The sequence below is a fragment of the Lepidochelys olivacea genome (genome assembly GCF_965140295.1).
Source record: "Lepidochelys olivacea isolate rLepOli2 genome assembly, chromosome: 9".
Classification (NCBI taxonomy): domain Eukaryota; kingdom Metazoa; phylum Chordata; order Testudines; family Cheloniidae; genus Lepidochelys; species Lepidochelys olivacea.
In genome coordinates this window covers 55,186,757-55,208,649 of record NC_140419.1, presented here as the reverse complement: position 1 = coordinate 55,208,649, position 21,893 = coordinate 55,186,757, and the positions used below count along the sequence as shown (strand labels likewise).

The 21,893-nt window shown below is 43.0% G+C and overlaps 1 protein-coding gene across 2 annotated transcripts in view; it reads left to right on the top strand.

The window, feature by feature from the left end:
• The window catches only part of FARP2 (FERM, ARH/RhoGEF and pleckstrin domain protein 2), a 211,642-nt gene that overhangs the window by 180,350 nt on the left and 9,399 nt on the right, over nt 1–21,893 (top strand). Inside the window, exons 16-25 of one of the 2 annotated variants that reach the window (XM_084638831.1) lie at nt 1,986–2,119; nt 3,279–3,360; nt 8,124–8,361; nt 13,183–13,313; nt 14,133–14,201; nt 14,597–14,719; nt 16,196–16,216; nt 16,496–16,578; nt 19,562–19,680; nt 21,647–21,810. In XM_084638831.1, the coding sequence (XP_084494957.1) occupies nt 1,986–2,119; nt 3,279–3,360; nt 8,124–8,361; nt 13,183–13,313; nt 14,133–14,201; nt 14,597–14,719; nt 16,196–16,216; nt 16,496–16,578; nt 19,562–19,680; nt 21,647–21,810 (1,164 nt within the window). The remainder of the gene's footprint in view (nt 1–1,985; nt 2,120–3,278; nt 3,361–8,123; nt 8,362–13,182; nt 13,314–14,132; nt 14,202–14,596; nt 14,720–16,195; nt 16,217–16,495; nt 16,579–19,561; nt 19,681–21,646; nt 21,811–21,893) is intronic. The other variant, XM_084638832.1, reaches the window with a different exon arrangement.

Here is a 21,893-nt window from a genome sequence, read left to right as displayed (position 1 = left end):
CAAGGTCATGCTACGTCCGCACCCAAATTTTCTACCAAAGGTAACATCATCCTTTCATATGAACCAACCAATCCATCTTCCTACGTTCTATCCCAAGCCTCATGAGACTCCAGCAGAGACTGTCTTGCATACATTGGACATCAGGGGGCCATTAGCGTTTTACCTGGAAAGGACCAAACCTTTCCAGAAATCTCCTAGACTTTTTTCATTTCTACTACCAAGTGTTTGAAAGGCTGTGCAATATCCACTCACTAGTCTAAATGAATCTCTACATGCATTCAACATTTGCTGTCATATTCGGAATGCGGACTCTTCTACCCACATCAGAGTGCATTCCACAGGATCAGTTTCAACCTCTATAGCGTTCCTAAACAATGTTCCAATACTAGAGATTTGTAGGGTGGCCACTTGGACCTCTGTCCACACATTCACTGAGCCCTATGCAATCACACAAGATTCCAGGGCTGATGCCATAGCTGGCCTAAGCATACTTACCTCTACGACTCAAATGAACCTGAAGTTCCTCCTGCCTTCCGAGGGGCACTGCTTTACAGTCACCTGAATTGGAGCACCCACAGCACTCAAAGAAGAAGAGAGGGTTACTCACCTTGTGCAGTAACTGAGGTTCTTCAAAATGTGTGTCCCCGTGGGTGCTCCATTACCCACCCTCCTCACCTCTACTTTGGAGTTCGTCGCTAGGACTCTGTAATAGAGAAGGAAATGGAGGGCTTGGGTTGTGAGCATGCTAGACGCAGCACCAACGGCACCACATGATGCCTACTGCGCACGCACAAACTGTGAGGACACTGCTACCATAAGTCTCCGGTTGATGGTGCCAAGACACATCGATATCTGAAGTGGAGCACCCACAGGGACACACATCTCGAAGAAACTCAGTTACTGCACAAGGTAACTGTTTGGGAGTCACCTACAGTGGAGCATCCATAGGGACACTACCCGAAGACAAAGAAGAAGTTACTCACTTTGTGCAGTAACGATGGTTCTTTGAGATGTTTGTCTCCATGGGTGCTCCACATCCTACCCTCTACTTTGGAGTTTCGCTAATAAACACTGTGGTAGCGAAGGTACTGAGAGGGAAATGCCTGCGCATGTTAGCTGGCCTCATGGTGGGTGAGGCAATGCACATGTGTGGATGGGACGGACTGCTATTGAAATTCTCTGATCGGCAGTGTGGGGATGCATGCACACCTATAGTGAAGCACCCATAGGGGGGACATATCTCAAAGAACCATCATTACTGCACAATGTGAGTAACTTCCTCTTCTTTCACCTGAGAAATTCTAAACTGTACATAAGATAACTGAAATACCTGGCTCCTCAAAGACATAAGGTATGTTCCCTTCCTCCCTGTGAAAACACTGAGAACTAAAGATATTAAGAAAAAATATATAATACAAAGCAAAATGTCTCCAACTGCTGAATAATTCAGTTTACTGTTACAAGCTTTACAAAAGAACCATTACATTAGTGCTGAAATAAAAGCAGTTATACAACACTGGTTGTGGGAAAGTTACCTAGGGAGGTGGTAGAATCTCCTTCCTTAGAAGTTTTTAAGGTCAGGCTTGACAAAGCCCTGGCTGGGATGATTTAATTGGGGATTGGTCCTGCTTTGAGCAGGGGGTTGGACTAGATGACCTCTTGAGGTCCCTTCCAACCCTGATATTCTATGATTCTATGAAAGTTCCAGAATCACATAATTTACTATGGTTGTAGAATGGTCTATCTGCATCTTGCCACTGGAACATGGAATATGCCTATGGCTGGGGCCAAATGACTTGCTTCAAGTTTTTGAAGCTTGACGAGGAGAGAAATTGCATCTTTCTTTATATTCTTTAGATGATCTCTTCCCTCGATGTTTCCCCTTCCCTCCTGCTCTGTCTCTCCTCGTATCTTCAGGAGCTAAAATTCAGATTGTCTGTTAATAACATTTGACAAATGATCGTTATTTATATTTTCTCCTGCAGTGGTTCCGCAGTGCAGTCATCAAGGAGAACGCCATGCCTGAAGGTCTGATGACACTGCTCTTCTCTAACATAGATCCAATCTATGAGTTTCACCGAAGTTTCCTGAAAGAAATGGAGCAAAGGCTAGCACTCTGGTAAGAATTAATAGAGCCGTATGCTCAGGCAAAGGCTGTAGATGATCCTTCAAATCTGTACAATTTGGCACTTCTGAAACTGTGTAAAAGGAATAAATGAAGAGGTGTTTTTAAAAATATAAATTATGGCAGGGAAAAAACTACAGCTGGAATACTCTTAAAAGGCCACAGTTTCATGCATTGTCCCCACAATCCCTCAGATTTGTACATGTAAATTATATAATGGCATGCCTGACCACACTTTTTGTGTATAGTTATGTACTCAGCACGCACAGATTTGAGTTTTTTGTAGCAGAACCTATTGCTCCCTGTTTCAAAATTTTGACCCCATTTTCCTGGCCCTAGCAAAGAGAAGAAACACAAGGTCAAAAGGATAATAGTACATGTTTTTTGGGGTATTTTACTTTGTCTGGTTAAAGTAACTGGAAAACAAATGTTTCTATGAATAAAAAATGCATAAGCAAAGCTATTATTTCTCACAGAACAGCTTTTCTGATTTTAGAGAAGGGATTCCAGGACCAATGACCTTTGTGTTATTTTCTGTAGCCCGAGACATAGCATACTGGAATCCAACTAGCCATCATAGGTCCAATGTGCTACGTTCTGTTCATGGAATTTAATTGATTTAGTGATTTTTCTACCTCTTTATAGTAGCAAACCAAATTTTCCCTTTGTAGACCATGGATTTCATGACTTGGTGGTTGTGCCTCAGCTTGTGAAGATTATGCCATAGAGGGCATAAGCCAAATAATTGTATTCGGTTACAGCAGCCTAGTTCTGAAAGAGCAGAAGTGAACAAATACAGTGTACAAAAACTAACAAAAATAACTCAAACTCAGATGTACCCTGTCAAGACTATTTTTACAAATCTCTGAACAGTTATACTAACCTCATCATGGAGTTAATTTCTGATCCTTTCCTCATGTGATTGTGGGGTAGGTGTGGTTGTGGTTGGTTGTCCTTTTTTGTGGCCGCCATATTTGCTGTTCCCCATTATTTCAACTGAAGTAGGAAGCATGGGGAGATGGATGGCAAGGCAGAATACTAGTCTTGTCTCCTTTTGTTATCCAAAAGTCATCTTTAGTACACTCAAAAAATTGTGTATCCAGGGCCCTCATCTTAGTACAGTTTCTCATTCCATTGTTTGTGTTTATTTCAGGGAAGGACGATCCAACGCTTATGTGAAAGGAGATTGTCAACGGATTGGAGATGTCATGCTGAGGAACATGTGCATGCTGAAGGTAGAAGAATTGACTCTTGACATTCTGAGATTTTAAGTTCAGCATCACTTATTGACAGGGTAGTAGTTCCAGTTGTAGCATTTTCACCCAACTCAGTGATGTGTAAATTAATTGATTATGGTTTGTAAATTACTTTAAAACCAAATTTAACAGGAGACTATTTGCAGCAACTAACACTGCCATTGTATTTTATTCCACCTACATCTAAGACCAGATAAGAGCTGGCTGCTTAGAAGACTAAGCATTTGTCTGCATGAGGAGATTAAATAGCATAGATATAAAGGAACAATTATTCCACCATAGTGATGCCAGTATAACTCTGCTCTTTTTTTTTTAAACTCTGGAGTAATTATTCTGGAATGAAATAATTTTTATTTGGGAATAGTGTTCACACACAGTTATACCAGCATAGTTGTAGCAAAATAATTATTCCACTATAGCTATACTGGTCAATTTCCCCATGTAGACAAGTCCTAAGAAAGAAAATTCCCAGGACACCTCTGCCTGTTCTGGTCATTCCATAGATGCAATTGCTGTTTTCATATTGGGGTATTTTGATGTCCCTCAGTCATGTTCTTTTCATTTTTCTTATCCACAATATACTGTGGAAAAGTAACAGTATACTGGGTTCTTCAGTCATTGGAGTTATCCATATCTGCCTTTTTGATCTATCTTTAGTTTGTTTTTATAACATGAACTGTAAGAGATGGTTAAAAATACCATGGTTTTGATGCAACCAGTCTCTACCATAGTAACTAATTTCTACAGAATTTTTTATCCTCTGTCTCAGTGGACATCTGGTTTTGTTTGATTTTTGTGGTGTGTGTGTGGGGGGGGGGTGTCAGTCCCGCTGTCTTTAAACTACCTTAACTTTGGGTTCCATTCCAGGTTCTGGAGAGGAGTCTTTACTATAATGGGCACAAATCCTTTTGCCAGTCTCTTCCATACTCCTGAATCCTCGACCCTGTCTCCACCCCTCTGAGTTCTAGTCTCTCTCGGGCTTGCAGTCAGTCCCAAAGCTTACTCTGCTTAAACTGGTTTTTCATTTGCTTGCAACCTTTACACATGTCCACATTGCCAGTACTAGCTCCTTTCTCTTTGATTGTTAAATATTATGTAAACTCTTCGTAGATTGTAAATTGTAACTACTACTAAGCAGCAATAGCAACTGTATTGTAACTTTTTAATTTTTTCTTTCCAGATTCATGTTACTGTTTTGTATGGCATATACTCAAAAATTAGGAAACACCAGAATTAAGGCTGCCTCTGCAACCCTAATTCAGCCCCCTTGTGTTATATGCATTATGATAGTCATTAATTATCTGATCACATACTGTTTTTTCCACAGGATGCCTGCCTCATTCAGGGCACAGGATGGCTCTCTTAATGAACAATTATTCAGTATTTCCTTTTATCCTTGTTGTTTAATATATGGCCCCAGGCCATCCTGTGAGATGGAGGTGAGATGCATTTTAGAAATTGGGAACTGAGTCACAGAGAAATAAATATGAAAAATATCTCTTAATTTTGGAATGTCCCATTTGAAATACCTTGGACCTAATTTTTCAGCATAATTGGCATCATATATCACTTTATATAGAATCATAGAAAATTAAGGTTGGAAGAGACCTCAGGAGGCCATCTAGTCCAACCCCTTGCTCAAAGGAGGACCAACCCCAACTAAATCATCCCAGCCAGGGCTTTGTCAGGCCGGGCCTTAAAAACCTCTAAGGATGGAGATTCCACCACCTCCCTAAGTAACCAATTCCAGTGCTTCAGCACCCTCCTAGTGAAATAGTGTTTCCTAATATCCAACCTAGACCTCCCCCACTGCAACTTGAGACCATTGCTTCCTGTTCTGTCATCTGCCACCACTAAGAACAGCCTAGCTCCATTCTCTTTGGAACCCCACTTCAGGTAGTTGAAGGCTCTTCCCCCTTTTAGTTAGGTGCATCCCATCTCTTCCTAGCTATCCTCCTTCCTGGAACAACATCCCATGGTTGAAGAATCCAAAGCCCTCTCTCTGACACCACCTGTGTAACCACGCATTTACCTCCACAATTCCATAGTCCCTACCTGGGCCTTTTCCTTCAACAGGGAGGATGGACAAGAACACAACTTGCGCCTCAGACTCCTTTATCCTTCTTCCCAGAGCCACATAGTCTGCAGTGACCCGCTCAAGGTCATTCTTGGCAGTATCATTGGTGCCCATGTGGAGAAGTAGGAAGGGGTAGTGGTCTGAGGGCTTGAACAGTCTCGGCAGACACTCAGTCACATCCTGAATTCTAGCTCCAGACAAGCAGCACACTACTCAAGTCTCCTGGTCTGGACAGGAGGCAGATGGATGACTCCATCCCTCTTAGGAGGGACTTCGTGACCACCACCACCACCCTTCTCCTCCTCTTGGGAGTGGTGGTCATGGAACCCCCATCTCTAGGACAATGCATCCCATGCCTTCTGGTCAATGGGGTCTCCTTCTGATCTCTTCCCTCAGATGACTCTTCCAAACCATTCTCCGCCATAGTACCTGAGCAGAGAGCCTCCATCTGCGTTGGGGGTACATGGGTTCTCCTCTTTCTTCTTTTGGAGGTCACATGCCACCAATTTTCTTCCACGTTCTGCACTGCCCTCTCTGATTCTTCAGCATGCTGTGCCTGCAGTACCAAATGCTGACTTCTGTCAAGAAAATCTTCATTTTCTCTGATGCAACGCGGGGTTGATACTTGGGTCTTTAGTTCTTTAACCTTCTCTTCCAATATGGAGACCAACTTGCACTTCGTACAGACGAAGTTGATTCTACCCTCTGCGAGAAAGACAAACTATATGCTATATGTTCAAAGCACTGCTCCCATTGACTTCAGTTGCAGCTGAGTGGTTAGCACTTCTGTAACCCACATCCCAGGGTCTCAAGTCAGACACCCAGAAAATGAAGAACATGCCATCAGTGATCACCTATCAAAAGTTTGGTTTAAGTGACTTGCCCAGCATCACATTGGAACTCTGTGTCAGAGGCAGGGATAGAATCTCCAAGGCAGCATTCAAATGCCCTAGCCATGAGACCCTCCTTTTTCCCCCTACAATCCCACGCCTCATTGCTACATACCATACAAATTCTGCAACAAATGAAGCAAGGATCCTACAGACAACAGCCTCCTTGGCCATACAGTGCTAATGCATCCCCAGATCAGGCCCAGCCTGTGCACCAAATGAGGCAGGTGTCCTGTGGAAAAAACAGTATGTGAACAGATAATTAAAGACTTTATCATAATGAATATACACAAGGGAGGCAAATTGTATAGGCTGAGATTCAGGAATCTTGGGTTCTATTTCAAGTTCGGGAGGGGAGTGTTCTCTGTCCTTTCTGGTCCCCTTCTGCCCCAACCTCTCCAACCTGTCCTTGGTCTGATCTCTTCCACACCCCTGGTTCCTTATCCCAATTTCCTCACCTTAGGCTTCTCATCACGGACCTAGTTGTCTTGCCCACCACGTCTCTCCCTTTTGGGCTCACTGTCAGAGTCCCAATCTCACCCCCACCCCAACTCCCAGTCCCAGTTTCCTTGCCCAGGCAGTGCCAGTTCTCCCCTCCCAACTCCTCATCTGATCTCTTTCCACTCTTCCCCACTCAACCTCTGCCCTCCAGTCATGTCCATGTCTCCCCATCACCACCATTGGTTGGTTCCCAGTCCCAGTATCCCTCCTTCGGCTCCTTGTCCAATCTTAGTCTCCCCCATCATCTTCCTGTCTCCTTATCCCAGTTCTTCCCCAGCTTCTTGTTTGATCTGTCTCCTTGGCCCCCCAATACCCATTTCCCTCACCCCACCTCCATCTGGTTTCAAGTCATAGAATCATAGAATATCAGGGTTGGAAGGGACCTCAGGAGGTCATCTAGTCCAATCCCCTGCTCAAAGCAGGACCGATCCCCAATTAAATCATCCCAGCCAGGGCTTTGTCAAGTCCCAGTCCCTTTATACAGCCAGTCTTAGTTTCACCTTCGCTTCCCAGCTCCTTGTCCAATCTCAGAGTTCCTCCCCCATATTGGCTTCAGGTTTCCTCCCTGGTTCTCCTACCCACTCCTGGTCTCTCCCACAATGTCTCCCAGCCTCCCCTTCATCCTGTTCCCCAGCTCCCGCTCTCAATCTCCTTGCCCAACCACTACCAGTCTCACCTGTCTTCTTGTACCAATATACTCCTTTCCCTCCCTCCAGTCCGGCTCTTGTCCCCTTTGCATTCGAGTCAGGTGCCTTTCTCCTCCACTCTGTCTGGGAATCAGAAATAGCTAAACTGTTTTGATTGAAATTTTCCAGAAAAAAAAATTCAGCCTGAGGCAGACTTCCAGCAGGAAAAATTTCAGCCCAAACAGTTAAAGTTTGGGAAAGTTAAAAGCAACTGAAAACAGGGTCTTGTAGTGGGAAGTGTCAGGCAACCTTAATAATAGGCAGTGCTACCAACACCACCTATAAAATATAAGTAATGACCCTGTCCAGAGAACAAAAGCCAGCTAGCCATATATGAATATATTTATTAGAGATTTTTAATAGAGCAATTACGATATATGGTACAGTATTGCGAATGTTTATTTTTACCAACAGTCAGGGCATATGCAGTTTTTGTTTATATTGTTCATGTTTCAGTATTGTAAATAAAACTGAAGATGAGGGACAAGGGGATGCTAGTGTTTCTTGGTGTCCATTGGTCAAATCTAGACCATGTTAAGGGTTTTTCCCAAGTTTCTAGTCATTCCTGTGTCTCTTGTGATCCAACAGGAGTTTACCAGCTACTTGCAGAAACATGATGAGGTCCTGACAGAACTGGAGAAAGCAACTAAGCGCTTAAAGAAACTGGAAATGGTTTATAAGGAGTTTGAATTGCAGAAGGTTTGCTATCTGCCACTCAACACTTTCCTGCTCAAGCCCATCCAGAGGCTGATACACTACAAGCTGATCCTGGGGAGACTTTGCAAGCATTACACAGTAGAACACCAGGACTATGCCGACTGCAGGAGTGAGTGAGCAGTGAGCTAGTCTGAATTCTGTTCTCTCCTTTATATCCTTTGTATTTCAGCATCTCTTAGTGAATCCAGAAGTATTGCAGCTCAGAACTAAATGCGAAACTCCTTTCCTTGACCTAGCTTACCTCAAAAATTTCATTATACACAGAACTCACCATCTCTTTCTCTCTGTCATGTGGATGCACAAGCAAGCTTGACACCTAGAAGCTATCCTGTTTCTCCTGCAGGCTGAGATGGAAGAGAGTGTTTCTATTTTTATGGATGTGACAGTTGCTCACATAGCTATGGAGATGGGAGCTGTATAGGTATCTAGCTCTCTTGACTGAGATTTGCAAAGCAGTCTATGAGATTTAGATACATCTTCTATTAAATTTAATCCCTTAGATGGCCTTGAAAATCTCAGACTAAATATGTATTTTTCTTATGAAGATATGTCTTGTAATTGTTCCGTCTGGGTTCTGCCCTTTAGCTTAGGAGACATTCTTCAGAACTGTCAATAACAGGCAATCTGGTCCATCCTCCCTCTTCGATATTTCTGCTTCCACTGAAGAACTCTAGATTACCTGTCCAGTGTTTGAGTGTGACCAGCACCACTCAGACAAGTGCCTAGCAGTGAGTTTCCCTTGCAGAGGCTACCATGTTCTCAGATGTGCTAGCTCCTTTTGCACTTTTATTTGGCTTCCCTTCTGTGTTACAGACAGACAGAATCATAGAAGATTAGGGTTGGAAGAGACCTCAGGAGGTCATCTAGTCCAACCTCCTGCTCAAAGCAGGACCGACACCAACTAAATCATCCCAGACAGGGTTTTGTCAATCCGGGCCTTAAAAACCTCCAAGGATGGAGATTCCACGACCTCCCTAGGTAACCCATTCCAGAGCTTCACCACCCTCCTAGTGAAATACTGTTTCCTAATATCCAATCTAGACCTCCTCCACTGCAACTTGAGACCATTGCTTCTTGTTCTGTCATCTGCCACCACTGAGAACAGCCACGCTCCATCCTCTTTGAAACCCCACTTCAGGTAGTTGAAGGCTGCTATCAAATCCCCCCTCACTCTTCTCTTCTGCAGACTAAACAAGCCCAGTTCCCTCAGCCTCTTCTCATAAGTCATGTACCCCAGCCCCCTGATCATTTTCATTGCTCTCCGCTGGACTCTCTCCAAATTGTCCACATCCTTTCTGTACTGGGGGGCCCAAAACTGGATGCAATACTCCAGTTGTGGCCTCACCAGTGCCGAATAGAGGGAAATAATCACTTCCCTCAGTCTGCTGGCAATGCTCCTATTGATGCAGCCCAATATGCCGTTAGCCTTCTTTGCAACAAGAGCACACTGCTGACTCATATCCAGCTTCTCATCCACTATAATCCCCACGTCCTTTTCTGCAGAACTGCTTCTTAGCCAGTTGGTCCCCAGCCTGTAGCCGTGCAAGGGATTCTTCCGTCCTAAGTGCAGGACTCTGCACCTGTCTTCGTTGAACCTCATCAGATTTCTTTTGGCCCAATCCTCCAATTTGTCTAGGTCACTCTGGACACTTATGGGGAGGGATAGCTCAGTGGTTTGAGCATTGGCCTGCTAAATCTAGGGTTGTGAGTTCAATCCTTGAGGGGGCCATTTAGGGATCTGGGGCCAAAAAAAAAAAAAGCTATATTTGCTATGCTTTTCTGAAGTTCAGGGTCCCTATTTTGCTAATCTCCTTTCTTTCTTTTGTGTGGATCCTGAATTCAACCAACTCATGGTCATTGCTGCCCAGGTAGCCGCCCACTTCTATTTCCAATTCTTCCCTGTTCGTAAGCAGCAGGTCAAGAGGAGAACGGCTCCTGGTTGGTTCCTCCAGTAGTTGCACCATCTCCCTGTATACTACTGACAGGTGCCATTTGAGCACCTAAAGAGCAGGGAATCTCTTTGTTCAGCTACTGCTGGTGGAGGTGAGAGTGTCTTTTCTCTGAATGGTGCCCTGTTGGCATAGCACTCAAGCAACCCTTTTTCAGAGTGGCTCATTCTTATTTCTGGTGTGATTAGAAGCAACCTTCTCCCAGGCCACTGAGCTCATGTTTCCAGGCAGTTCCCTGCTTTTGGCCACTCTCTCTGAGAAGCTCACCTTCCCACTACAGGGTACATTGCAACACCATGTCTGAAGTACCTTTGTTTCAGCCCAGCACAGGTGAGCTGCCCATCAGAAGCAGCTGATTGCAGCACGGCAGATCAGCAAAAGGGACCACAAGCAGAAAAGAAGCTGGTATAAAGGGCATCCAGCTCACTCCTCCCTGGCCTACTGTTCATCTACCAACCCAAGACAGTGATATCAGTGAGAGCAGATAGCTATATCCCCATCAGCAGCATGTTCAGGATGCAGTTGAGCAGCTGCCAGAATTGTAATAGGATTCACCACTTTTTCTGCATGTGAAGAATTGTCTTCAGTCCAACCCCCAAGTTCCTGAAGGAAAGGAAACGATCAATCATCTTGTGAAAGCTTGTAGACTTTGATTCTGGTAGACATGGTCATCTGATACCCAGTTCTAATACCTCTCTGATGTAACTTTCTGTCTCAAAAATCAGTGTTTCACCACAGTACAAAGTTTGACAGCTAAATTATGAAAGGCTCGTTCTCAAAGCCAAGGGATATTTGAATCAGACTGGTGTTCTTTTTAATGATGGCAAGGCAGAAATTCATCTCCATGAAGTATGCAAGGTTGTGAATAAGATACAGACATGGTGTGTGGAACCTGGGACATGAGGATTACAGCATCCCACAAATTCTCCCATTCAAACTCATTGGCCTGGAGTTGGGAGTGTTCACTAGTTTCCTGAAAGTGCAGTATCTGCACTGGATGATGTGACACTCAAATAACGGAAAACTGGTGCTGCAACCATATATAATGGGATTTCTGAGGCCATCCAAATTACTGAAGTCTCCCAACCTAGTTTTTTCTTTATTGAATGAAAAGTCATTTTAACTATTCCAAGAAGTATCTTGCCACTTTGCCTATAAAAATGGGTTTCCTTATTTCTTTTACCCCTGCCAGGAGGGCATCTGAACTACAAACACTGCCTATCTTCCACTGGGACAGGAGGTGCTGTGTTTTTCCATCTGGCTTCATGGCTAAAGGTCCACAGAGTTTTACTGTTTTTTTCATCTTTTTGCCATCACACAAAAAAAACAAAAAATGACACATGCTTAATGTCTGGAGAGCTGTCTACACTGAACTAAGAAACTTGGCTAGTCACCAGCACTATTCCTCAAATGCTATTCAAAATGCAGGGAAAAGACCTCAAATTCCCATTGATAAATGGAGCCTGGTGTGCATCACAGAATCATGTATGACAAAGAGCATTATATGACCGTTAGACATAATGTACGTTTTAGGAGGTTAGCATAAATAGAAGAAAACTGTGGAATCAATATCTGGTTACCGGACACTGCTAATCAGACCTTATGGTCTCCATTGAAGACATTTTTGGGAGAAAGAGCCTGCATGCTGTGATTGAAAATTAAGATAACACACCTGAATTAAATTTCCCTTAATTATAAATATATTGTTAGGTAATATGTGTTTCACACACTGACCCCAGTCACTTTCCAGGCACAAAAGGATTACCAGAAGTGCCTTCCTGAAACACAGAAATTACCAGCTAATTTATTCTCTTTGATAGCATGTCTGGTAATTCTTCCCTCTTTTGAGTAAATATATAGCTTTCAAATGCCCCTTTCACACAAGTAAACTGAAAGTATTGGTTAGTCAATGTTGAGTTTGACAAGTTAGAAGAGGGAAGGGAGAGGGGGAAAAAAGTACTTCTGATATTATTGCATGTGATTGACAGCTCTGGAGACTGAACTCTGTCCTTTCCCAGGACAGACAAAATGATTAGCAAATTTGCTATTGAAGAGAAAATAAATTAAAGTGTGAGAAAGAGCGTGCACGCGTGTGTGTAAAATTTTTTTTTGTTGGACCTACAAAAAGTATGGTTTGCTCATTCTACTTGTTCTACAGTCATTTAACAGTGATAATATTAGTCCACAAAGAAAGATGTTTTGGCTTAAAATGCTGTAAATTCAAGTTGTGAAATTAATACAGTCTAGTAAATTCAATACCATTTAAAATTAATAGAAAATGCTAAATGGAAAAGTACAAAACTGAAAGGAAAATGTTTAAGGTCAAAGCATGTGTTCACTTGTGTTTTAAAATTGCTTTAGTTTGGGGCTTTATCAGTCTCATGCCATACTCTGGTACCATTGTCCCTGTATTAAAGCAACATCATCTTCAAAAGCACCATCCCAGAATAGGAGATTATATTAACAGCTGTTAGTAGCAGAAAGAAAAAGATAGCTTTAATGAATACCGTTCTATTTGAATAGAAAAATCCTTTTCTCCTCTGCCATTGCCCAAAGCTTTTTTCCTTTTCACTTTTGACAGTCTTTAATATTTTTAAGCCAAGTTGGAAAATGAGTCCTTGCTTCCTACTGTGGAGGACAAGATGTAATACTCATTCAGAAACTCTTGCTTGGTTAAATATATAAATGTAGCAAAGAAGTTGCCATACCATATAGTGTAATATTTTCTAACTTTCAAAGTAACGTATTGGTTACATGGTAATTACTTTTGGATTTACAAATTGTAATTACCTGGTAATCTCCAGAAACATGTAATTACCATGAAGTTGCATGATATTCTCCATGTGATTAAAAATAAATGCATACATAAATTTGAGCCCTTTTAACTGAGTGTTACAAAATAACTGATGGTAGATTGATGGCTAGGACCTCTGGCTTTGTCTGCGGAGCCCTGATCTGTGTTGGTGTTGCTTTTCCTGCAGATGCACTGAAGGAGGTTACAGAGATGACAACTCAGCTCCAAAACAGCTTGATCCACCTGGAGAATTTCCAGAAGCTGACAGAGCTACAACATGACTTGATTGGCATTGATAACCTCATAGCACCTGACAGAGTAGGTAACTTTCTTTGCTTAACTTCTAAAGCCTTTATTTGATTACTTAGGAACAACGTTTATATGACCTACTTATTTACCTGCCACAGACTTTAACTATGTGTTTATCTTAAAGCCTGTAAGGGTTCTCACAGGATATGTGCCTGTATATCAGGTCACATTTTCCCCCTGTAATGGTACTGTAAGGAACAAAAACAAAAATAGTTCAACTTAGGTTGATATTCCATTGCAATACTCTGAGTACAACAGGTACTCGGTGAGCTGTTATGATTGGCCCTTGGATAAGAGGCAATACATTACGTCACCAAACAATGACCACACTGCTAGGTCTCTACTGGTTCAGTCTCTGATTTACCTCTGCTTTAGAGTGGCCTGAGAGAATATGGAGAATATAGCATTGATGAGAGGAACATCAACAGAGTAGGGACCACAGTGTTAGCATTAACCCTGAGTATCCGTGACTTTGGGAGGATTTTTTAGATTCTAGGTATATTATTCTTCTGAATGCATCCGATTAAGTGAGCTGTAGCTCACGAAAGCTTATGCTCAAATAAATTTGTTAGTCTCTAAGGTGCCACAAGTACTCCTTTTCTTTTTACATATTAGTAGTGTGGCACATCAGAGAACTAATGGACAGTTTAGTGTTCTATAAGGTTAATGGGGCATTAGTTCAGTAGCCAGTATGCTGAAGTCCAGCCTTTTATCACTTACTCCAAATGGTGTTGGCAACAAGGAGAAAGTTGGAAAAAGGAAGAGACCTCAAAACTCTGTGCACTTGGAGAAAGGCAAAGCTTGATGTAACTTTCTTTTTCCCCACAGGAATTTATCCGGGAGGGTTGCTTGTACAAGCTCACTAAAAAAGGTTTACAGCAGAGGATGTTCTTTCTGGTGAGTGCTTCCTTTGCTGTCTACACATCAAGTGTCCTCAAGGCATAGCCACAAACCAAGCTGTTTTTCAGGGATTGAGTCCCAGTACAGAGGTGATGGAGCTCAACATGCTAACCAAAAGTTCACTGATTCTCTTCTCATGGTATATGGAGGACAACAGTAATCCAGTCCATTTTCTGACTGTTTATTTACACCCATTTATTTAATTTAAGTACATTTAAAAAGCCATGTTAATATCAAGCTCCATTAGAGAAACAAAGCAAATTTTTTAATGGAAATGGACAAAATTAGTAGAGAAAGAAACTTTATTTTCATGCTTTTAAAAGGTATTACAAACAATGGTGAACTTAAATGAAACATCTGTATGAAAAAAGTACCTGGTAATATCTTTTTAGGCATACAGGTTATATTCCTCCTTCCTCTGTCAGTTCTCAGATATGCTGCTGTACACAAGCAAAGGAGTCACGGGTACCAATCAGTTCAAAATTCATGGATACCTCCCTCTGCATGGCATGCTGGTAAGTAATTTCTTTCAAAGGGCACCACAGCATTGGTTAAATAAATAAATAAGCCACTGTGCACTGAGGCCTCTTGGTACATTCACTTCATGCAGTTATGCTGAACTAAAGTCTCATGTGCTGGTCGGGAGTGAGGCGCTTCCAGGCTGTTGAAAACAGCCTCGCTGCCAGGGTTCTCAAAGACCATGGAGATGTATGAGTAGTGATCAATGGGTGATCAATGGCTCGATGTCTAGTTGGCAGCCGGTATCAAGCGGAGTGCCCCAGGGGTCGGTCCTGGGGCCAGTTTTGTTCAACATCTTTATCAGTGATCTGGATGATGGGATTAATGGCACCCTCAGCAAGTTCACAGATGACAGTAAGCTGGGGGAGAGGTAGATACGCTGGAGGTTAGGGATAGGGTCCAGAGTGACCTAGACAAATTGGAGGATTGGGCCAAAAGAAATCTGATGAGGTTCAACAAGGACAAGTGCAGAGTCCTGCATTTAGGAAGGAAGAATCACATGCACTGCTATAGGCTGGGGACCGACTCGCTAAGCAGCAGTTCTGGAGAAAAGGACCTGGGGATTACAGTGGACGAGAAGCTGGAAGAGAGTCAGCAGTGTACCTTCATTGCCAAGAAGGCCAACAGCATATTGGGCTGTATTAGAAGGAGTGTTGCCAGCAGATCGAGGGAAGTAATTATTCCCCTCTATTTGGCACTGGTGAGGCCACACCTGGAGTATTGTGTCCAATTTTGGTCACCCCCCACTACAGAAGGGATGTGGACAAATTGGAGAGAGTCCGGCTGAGGGCAACGAAAATTATTAGGGATCTGAGCACATGACTTATGAGGAGATGCTGCTGGAACTGGGGTTATTTAGTCTGCAGAAGAGAAGAGTGAGAGAGGATTTGATAGCAGCCTTCAACTACCTGGAGGGGGGTTCCAAAGAGGATGGAGCTAGGAGGATGTTCTCAGTGGTGGCAGATGACAGAACAAGAAGCAATGGTCTCAAGTTGCAGTGGAGGAGGTCTAGGTTGGATATTAGGAAACAGTATTTCACTAGGAGGGTGGTGAAGCACTGGAATGGGTTACCTAGGGAGGTGGTGGAACCTCCATCCTTAGAGGTTTTTAAGGTCCGGCTTGACAAAGACTTGGCTGGGGTGATTTAGTTGATGTTGGTCCTGCTTTGAGCAGCGGATTGGACTAGATGACCTCCTGAGGTCTCTTCCAACCCTAATCTTCTATGATTCTATGTGGACTGGACCTTTTTCATGCTTTAGTCTGTGAGTGAAACCAGCGGATGAAGGGTTCATTCTTTTCACCTCACTAGCAAAGCAATCTGAAGAGAAATCTTGTTTAACTCTTAACTTTTGCATGACTGTTTGAGACTGATCTGGGAATGCTGATCTGTGCTGTTGTTTTTCACAACTAGCCATATCAGTTCTTCTACCTCTTCTTCTAATGGAGCTATTCTTTGTCTGTTTGACTTACAGTTAATAGTGCTGGATCCTCCGGTGAGTAATAAGATGTACCCTGGTTGGAGTTGCTCCTTTCCGACCCCATTGGCTATGGCATTTACACAGCCTTCAGATGTTGCACTAGAATTATAACACATAGATTCCTGTGTAGAACCAAAATAGACTTTGGGTGCTTCTGAAGTAGCTGACTTCCATACTTGTTGCAACTCTGAAGTCATGGTGTTGTGAATTAGTTCCTATCCAACCAGAGAGAACAACTTGGGTACATACCATTGCACAGTGAGTGATGAGAGAAACCATTTTTCTTCATGTTAGGTGGAAGAGAGTGAGAATGAATGGTCTGTCCCACACTGCTTCACAATCTATTCAGCTCAGAAAACCATAGTAGTGGCAGCAAGGTATGTAGTTCTTCTTCCCAGCCACAAGCAGGTAAGAACCCTTGGATTAAACATTTGGCTGCTGATTGCAGGGGCCAGGGGAGTGCTTCATGGGCCCTCAGGAAAGCATGGTTTTGACAATAGATATAAAACATTCAGTATTTACATACCTTTTATTAATGTCATGTCACAGAAAGGAGTATTTGATCTAACCAAACCATGAGTTCTTAAAGGGACAGCAGCAGAAGTGACATTGCTAGTGCATTGTTTCCTGATGAGCTGGCTGAGCTTGCAGTGAAAGCCTTTAACCAATTGATTTAAAACAGGAAAAGGGGGAAAGATACAAGTAATGCTATTTGGCAATCTAAACATGAACATATTTTAGAGAGCCAAGAAAACCCTAACCCCAGTTAAAATGTAGAAAATGAAAATGGGATTAAGAAGTGCAGAATTCCTGGGCATTGCACAAGCCAGGAAATGAGATGAGTTCAAGGATGGCTTGTAAAGTAAACAAAGTTCTTTTCAACTTAGCTCTTTCCTCTTTTAGAAAATTGAGTGTTAGCAGCTATCGCTCTCCCTGCTGGACAACACAACAATAAATCAAGACCCTTCCCTCATATTACAGCATTCAGGCAGATAGTAAAAGACGTGATCTAGAAGGACTGGTACATAAGCCAGAGAACTGATTTACAAAAGTAAACTTTTCTTCTGCACAATATTCAGTTCTCTGTAATTTTCTTTTTTTGTAAGTGATTAGAAAACAGAATATTTTCATGACCTATCAGATAAATCTTGCAGTCTTTATTCAGTCATTACTGAGGGAAGTCTCCAGTTAATTCAGTCTGAGCTTTGCAGTTGGGATTGATATGTTTGTATGTCAATTTTGCAAGGCAAAACTTTACACTAAGGTGATAAATATATGCTGTAGAAAGGACAGGATGTACAAAGAGCTTGGCTAAATTAGTGAGAACCTAAACTTTTCCATTTCCAGATTTGGAGCATTATAAATTTGTTACCTCAATGTTACAGTAAGGTTGTATTTCATTGTATTTCACTACAAAATTTGTAATATTTGTTGTTAAAAAGACTCTTTTAAATCTGGATTGGTTTATTGGTTTACTCTCACTCCGGTTTATTGTTTTTCTTTATACTCAAGATGTAATCTCTCTATACTCCAGATGTAAAATTTAATTTAGCATTTCTACAGTCTCCTAGAAACAGACCCTAGTTGTTCTTGTGCATCTAAAATTCCCATGGGATTCAGTTGAAGTTATGCATGCACGGGTGAGGCAGAATTGGAGCCCTTAATCTAAAGGTTACATATTCTTTGTAGTTTTTTTTATTCAGCTAGTTTCATAGCTCCTAATGTTAGCAAAAGCTATTGCCAAACATTTGTGAAATCAAGTTTTTAATGGCTTACCAGTCACTTATTTTATATTTTGCATATTAGCAGAAGGACTAAACTAACCCTTTTCGAGTGCTAGCTTACCTAAAAATGTCAGTTTTGAAGTTCAGCCATTTTTTAGTCAATTGTGAGCCAAAAAAAGCTTAGAAATATGCTTAAAATCAGAAGAATATATAATTTTTTTCATCCTGTCATAACTTGGAAATGTTTGACAGGATTTTTCTAAAACTTAAAAAAGAGCAAATGCTTTGTCTTGATACTAAAAGGAAAAAATTACTCTGTAGCCACTATTCATATATAAATATGACCTATGAAGTTCTTACCCAGTAATCACAGTGTCATCCATATAATCTATAAATGGTTTCCATATGCTCTGGAATAAATCTTCAGCATCCTGCATTCTCTATTTTACTCTGAAGATGAAAGCTAAAATAGATATACTTTTTAAAAGGAGTGCCATCCTTCAAATGCTTCAGTATTATCATTTTCAGTGTCATTCTACCTACCCAGTTTAAGATACCTTCCTTTAATATGGTCTTCAGTCTGAAAATATTTCTTATCTCAAAAAGTAGATTAGTCATAAAGCCCATATAAAGAATGATGATATTCCTTATAATTTCATCTCAAGATTTGTGTGGGCACACAACCCTAGAACATGCTGTTAAAATTATACAGCAGTTGAGTCTTACAGGTCCACTGTCAGTTGACACTGCTGTCTATTCATTCTCTTACCTTTTCAGTATAGATTGTGTATGATTTTTAAACTTGTGTCTTCAACTGCTTGGTAATCATAAACTCTTAACTTCTCCCTACTCCACCCTCCCATTCTGTGTCTTACATTTTAATGGCATGCTGCAATATATTTACCAGGATTATTTGTAATTAGATGTTTGGTGAGCCCTAAACTTGATTTTCTGCATTTAAAAGGCCAGATCCCCATCAGAAGGCTTCATAAGGAATCACTTAGTAAGTGGTCACCAACTAAAAAGTCAGCTTTTGCCAGCAGTTACCATACATAATTATCTGAGGTTACTAGCTTTTCCTTATATTTAGTTGGGGATTGGTCCTGCTTTGAGCAGGGGGTTGGACTAGATGACCTCCTGAGGTCCCTTCCAACTCTGATATTCTATGATAGTTACCACCAATGTCTCCTATTCTGTGTGATATAGGTTGGAAAATGTTGTTTTTTTTAAAAGGGCTTCTGTTTTAAAAATGTAGGTACATCAGCTCCCTTGAGAGTAGTGTCATAGCTCAGGTCTGGAGGGAATTAGGTTCGGGGGAGATCAACTTAACTAAGTTACCATTGCACAGGATGGGCCAGTGAGCATTGCAACTGTTCTCTATACTTTCGTAACAAGCCCCGATGGATTTCAGATGGGGAGGAGTGAAATTTTCTATGACTTTGCACACATGAAGTTGTGGAACGTAAATCCCTGTCAGGAAAGCTGCTTCTGTTGCTATATGATAAACTGTGAACAAACATCATATTTTGGTAGCTCAGAATGCTGGGATATCAAAGTTTATCTTCATTCAAAAATCTGGCACTAAATCCCAGTCCAAAATCAGGATGCTTAGCCAGCAGCACTCTTTATTTTGCAGTACCCGTCAGGAGATGGGGAAGTGGATGGAAGACCTTAACATGGCAATTGAAATGGCCAAAAAATCTAGTGAGAAATATGACACGTTTTTGGAAAGCTCCATGTATAATCGTTCTAACAGTAAGTAGCATTTTGCTTTGTTATTAATATGATGCCAGTGGTGCTGTGATCCCTGCATCCTTCCTGTCTGAGAATTTGGAAGATAAGTGGTATATACTAATGGAGTGCTCTTTCCTCTTTTTCCTTATAGTAGACTCCCTTAGCTAGAATGAGTTTCTGGTATTTTGAGACTCAGCAGATAGAAGTTTGTGCTGCAAAACAATAATATGTTATGCATGATCCATAATCCACTTAAGCCAGAGGTGGGCAAACTACGGCCCGAGGGCCACATCCGGCCTGCAGGACTGTCCTGCCAGGCCCCTGAGCTCCTGGCACAGGAGGCTGTCCCTCCTCCCCCGCAGCCACGCCACTGTGCAGTGCAGTTCTCTGGGCAGCGCAGCTGCAGAGCCCAGCCTGATCTGACCTTTCAACTACCTGAAAGGGGTTTCCAAAGAGGATGGCTCTAGACTGTTCTTAGTGGTAGCAGATGACAGAACAAGGAGTAATGGTCTCAAGTGCAGTGGGGGAGATTTAGGTTGGATGTTAGGAAAAACTTTTTCACTAGGAGGGTGGTAAAACACTGGAATGCATTACCTAGAGAGGTGGTGGAATCTCCTTCCTTAGAAGTTTTTACAGTCAGGCTTGACAAAGCCCTGGCTGGGATGATTTAGTTGGTGTTGGTCCTGCTTTGAGCAGAGGGTTGGACTAGATGACCTCCTGAGGTCCCTTCTAACCCTGATATTCTATGATTCTATGGTGCTCTGTGCTGCGCAGCACCGCTGCCTGTCCTGGTGCAGCCGCGCCAGTGCTCCAGGCAATGTAGTAAGGGGGCAGGGAGCGGGGGGGGGGGTTTGGCTAGAGAGCAGGGGAGTTTGGGGGGTGGTCAGGGGCGTGGATAGGGGTTGGGGCGGTCAGAGTGCGGGGAACGGCGGCTGGGAGGGGCAGGAGTCCCGGGGGGGGCAGTCAGGAAGGAGGGGAGGGTTTGGATGGGGCAGCGGGGGGCGGTCAGGGGTTAGGGAGCAGGGGGTGGATGGGGCAGGGGTCCTGGGGGGGCAGTCAGGAAGGAGGGGAGGGGGTTGAATGGGGTGGTGGGGGGCAGTTAGGGGCAAGGAGTCCAGGGGTGGTCAGGGAGAAGGTGGTTGGATGGGGCAGGGATCCCAGCGGGCAGTCAGGAAGGAGGGGGGGTTCGATGGGGTTGTGGGGGGCAGTTAGGGGTGGGAGGTCTGGGGGCGGTCAAGGGACCGAGAGCAGGGGGGACGGATGGGGCAGAGGTTCCCAGGGGGCTGTCAGGAAACAGTGGGGGTTGGATGGGGCAGGAGTCCTGGGGGGGCCATCAGGAGGCAAGAAGCAGGGGGGGTCAGATGGGGGCGGGGGCCGGGCCATGCCTGGCTGGTTTGGGAGGCACAGCCTCCCCTAACCGGCCCTCCATACGATTTCAGAAACCCAATGCGGCCCTCAGGCCAAAAAGTTTGCCCGCCCCTGCCTTAACTATCTCTTATTTTGGAGAATATTCCTCTGTTTAATCACACAGTGCTTTTTCCCGTCCATAGAACCTGGTATCTGTGATGGACAAGAAGTTCCTGACACATTCTTGTCAGTCTACAAGAGGCTGTTTTTACCATGGTCTGTGATGAAGCATGTGACATTCCTTTTTTCAGTGAATTTTCTCTGTTGCACAGTGAGAAGGGGCTCTTTCCAAGTCAGATTCTTCTCTGGATGTGATATTGTAAAACACATGCTCAGCGTTTTAATACAAGCTGCATTTTTGATTTCTGTGAGTCAGATCCCCCAAACACAGTTGGATTGTGACAGCCAGAATGATCAGTTCAGTGTGACTTTCAGGAGCTGTGTAACAAATTCATGCTGATGTCTGTTAGTGTTGGGTAGATTCAAGAAAAAGTTGCAGACATTCCGAGGAATCCCAGGTTCTGCCACAGGCTGTGTATCACAGTTTTCTTAAAACTGCCGCTGAATTCTCCTTCCCCAGGATCCTCTGATGAGGTCTCTCTAGAGCAGGAATCTGAAGATGACATAAAGTCTTCTCGTAGCTCCCTGGACAGGCAGAGCCACCACCGTGCCAACACTACAATGCACGTGTGCTGGTATCGCAACACCAGTGTCTCCATGACTGACCACAGTGTGGCCGTTGAGGTACCCTATAGGACACAGCTCTCACATCTCAATGTCTGTCTCAGCTCATTCACCACCTGATCTTCCTCCAGTATATGTTTCTG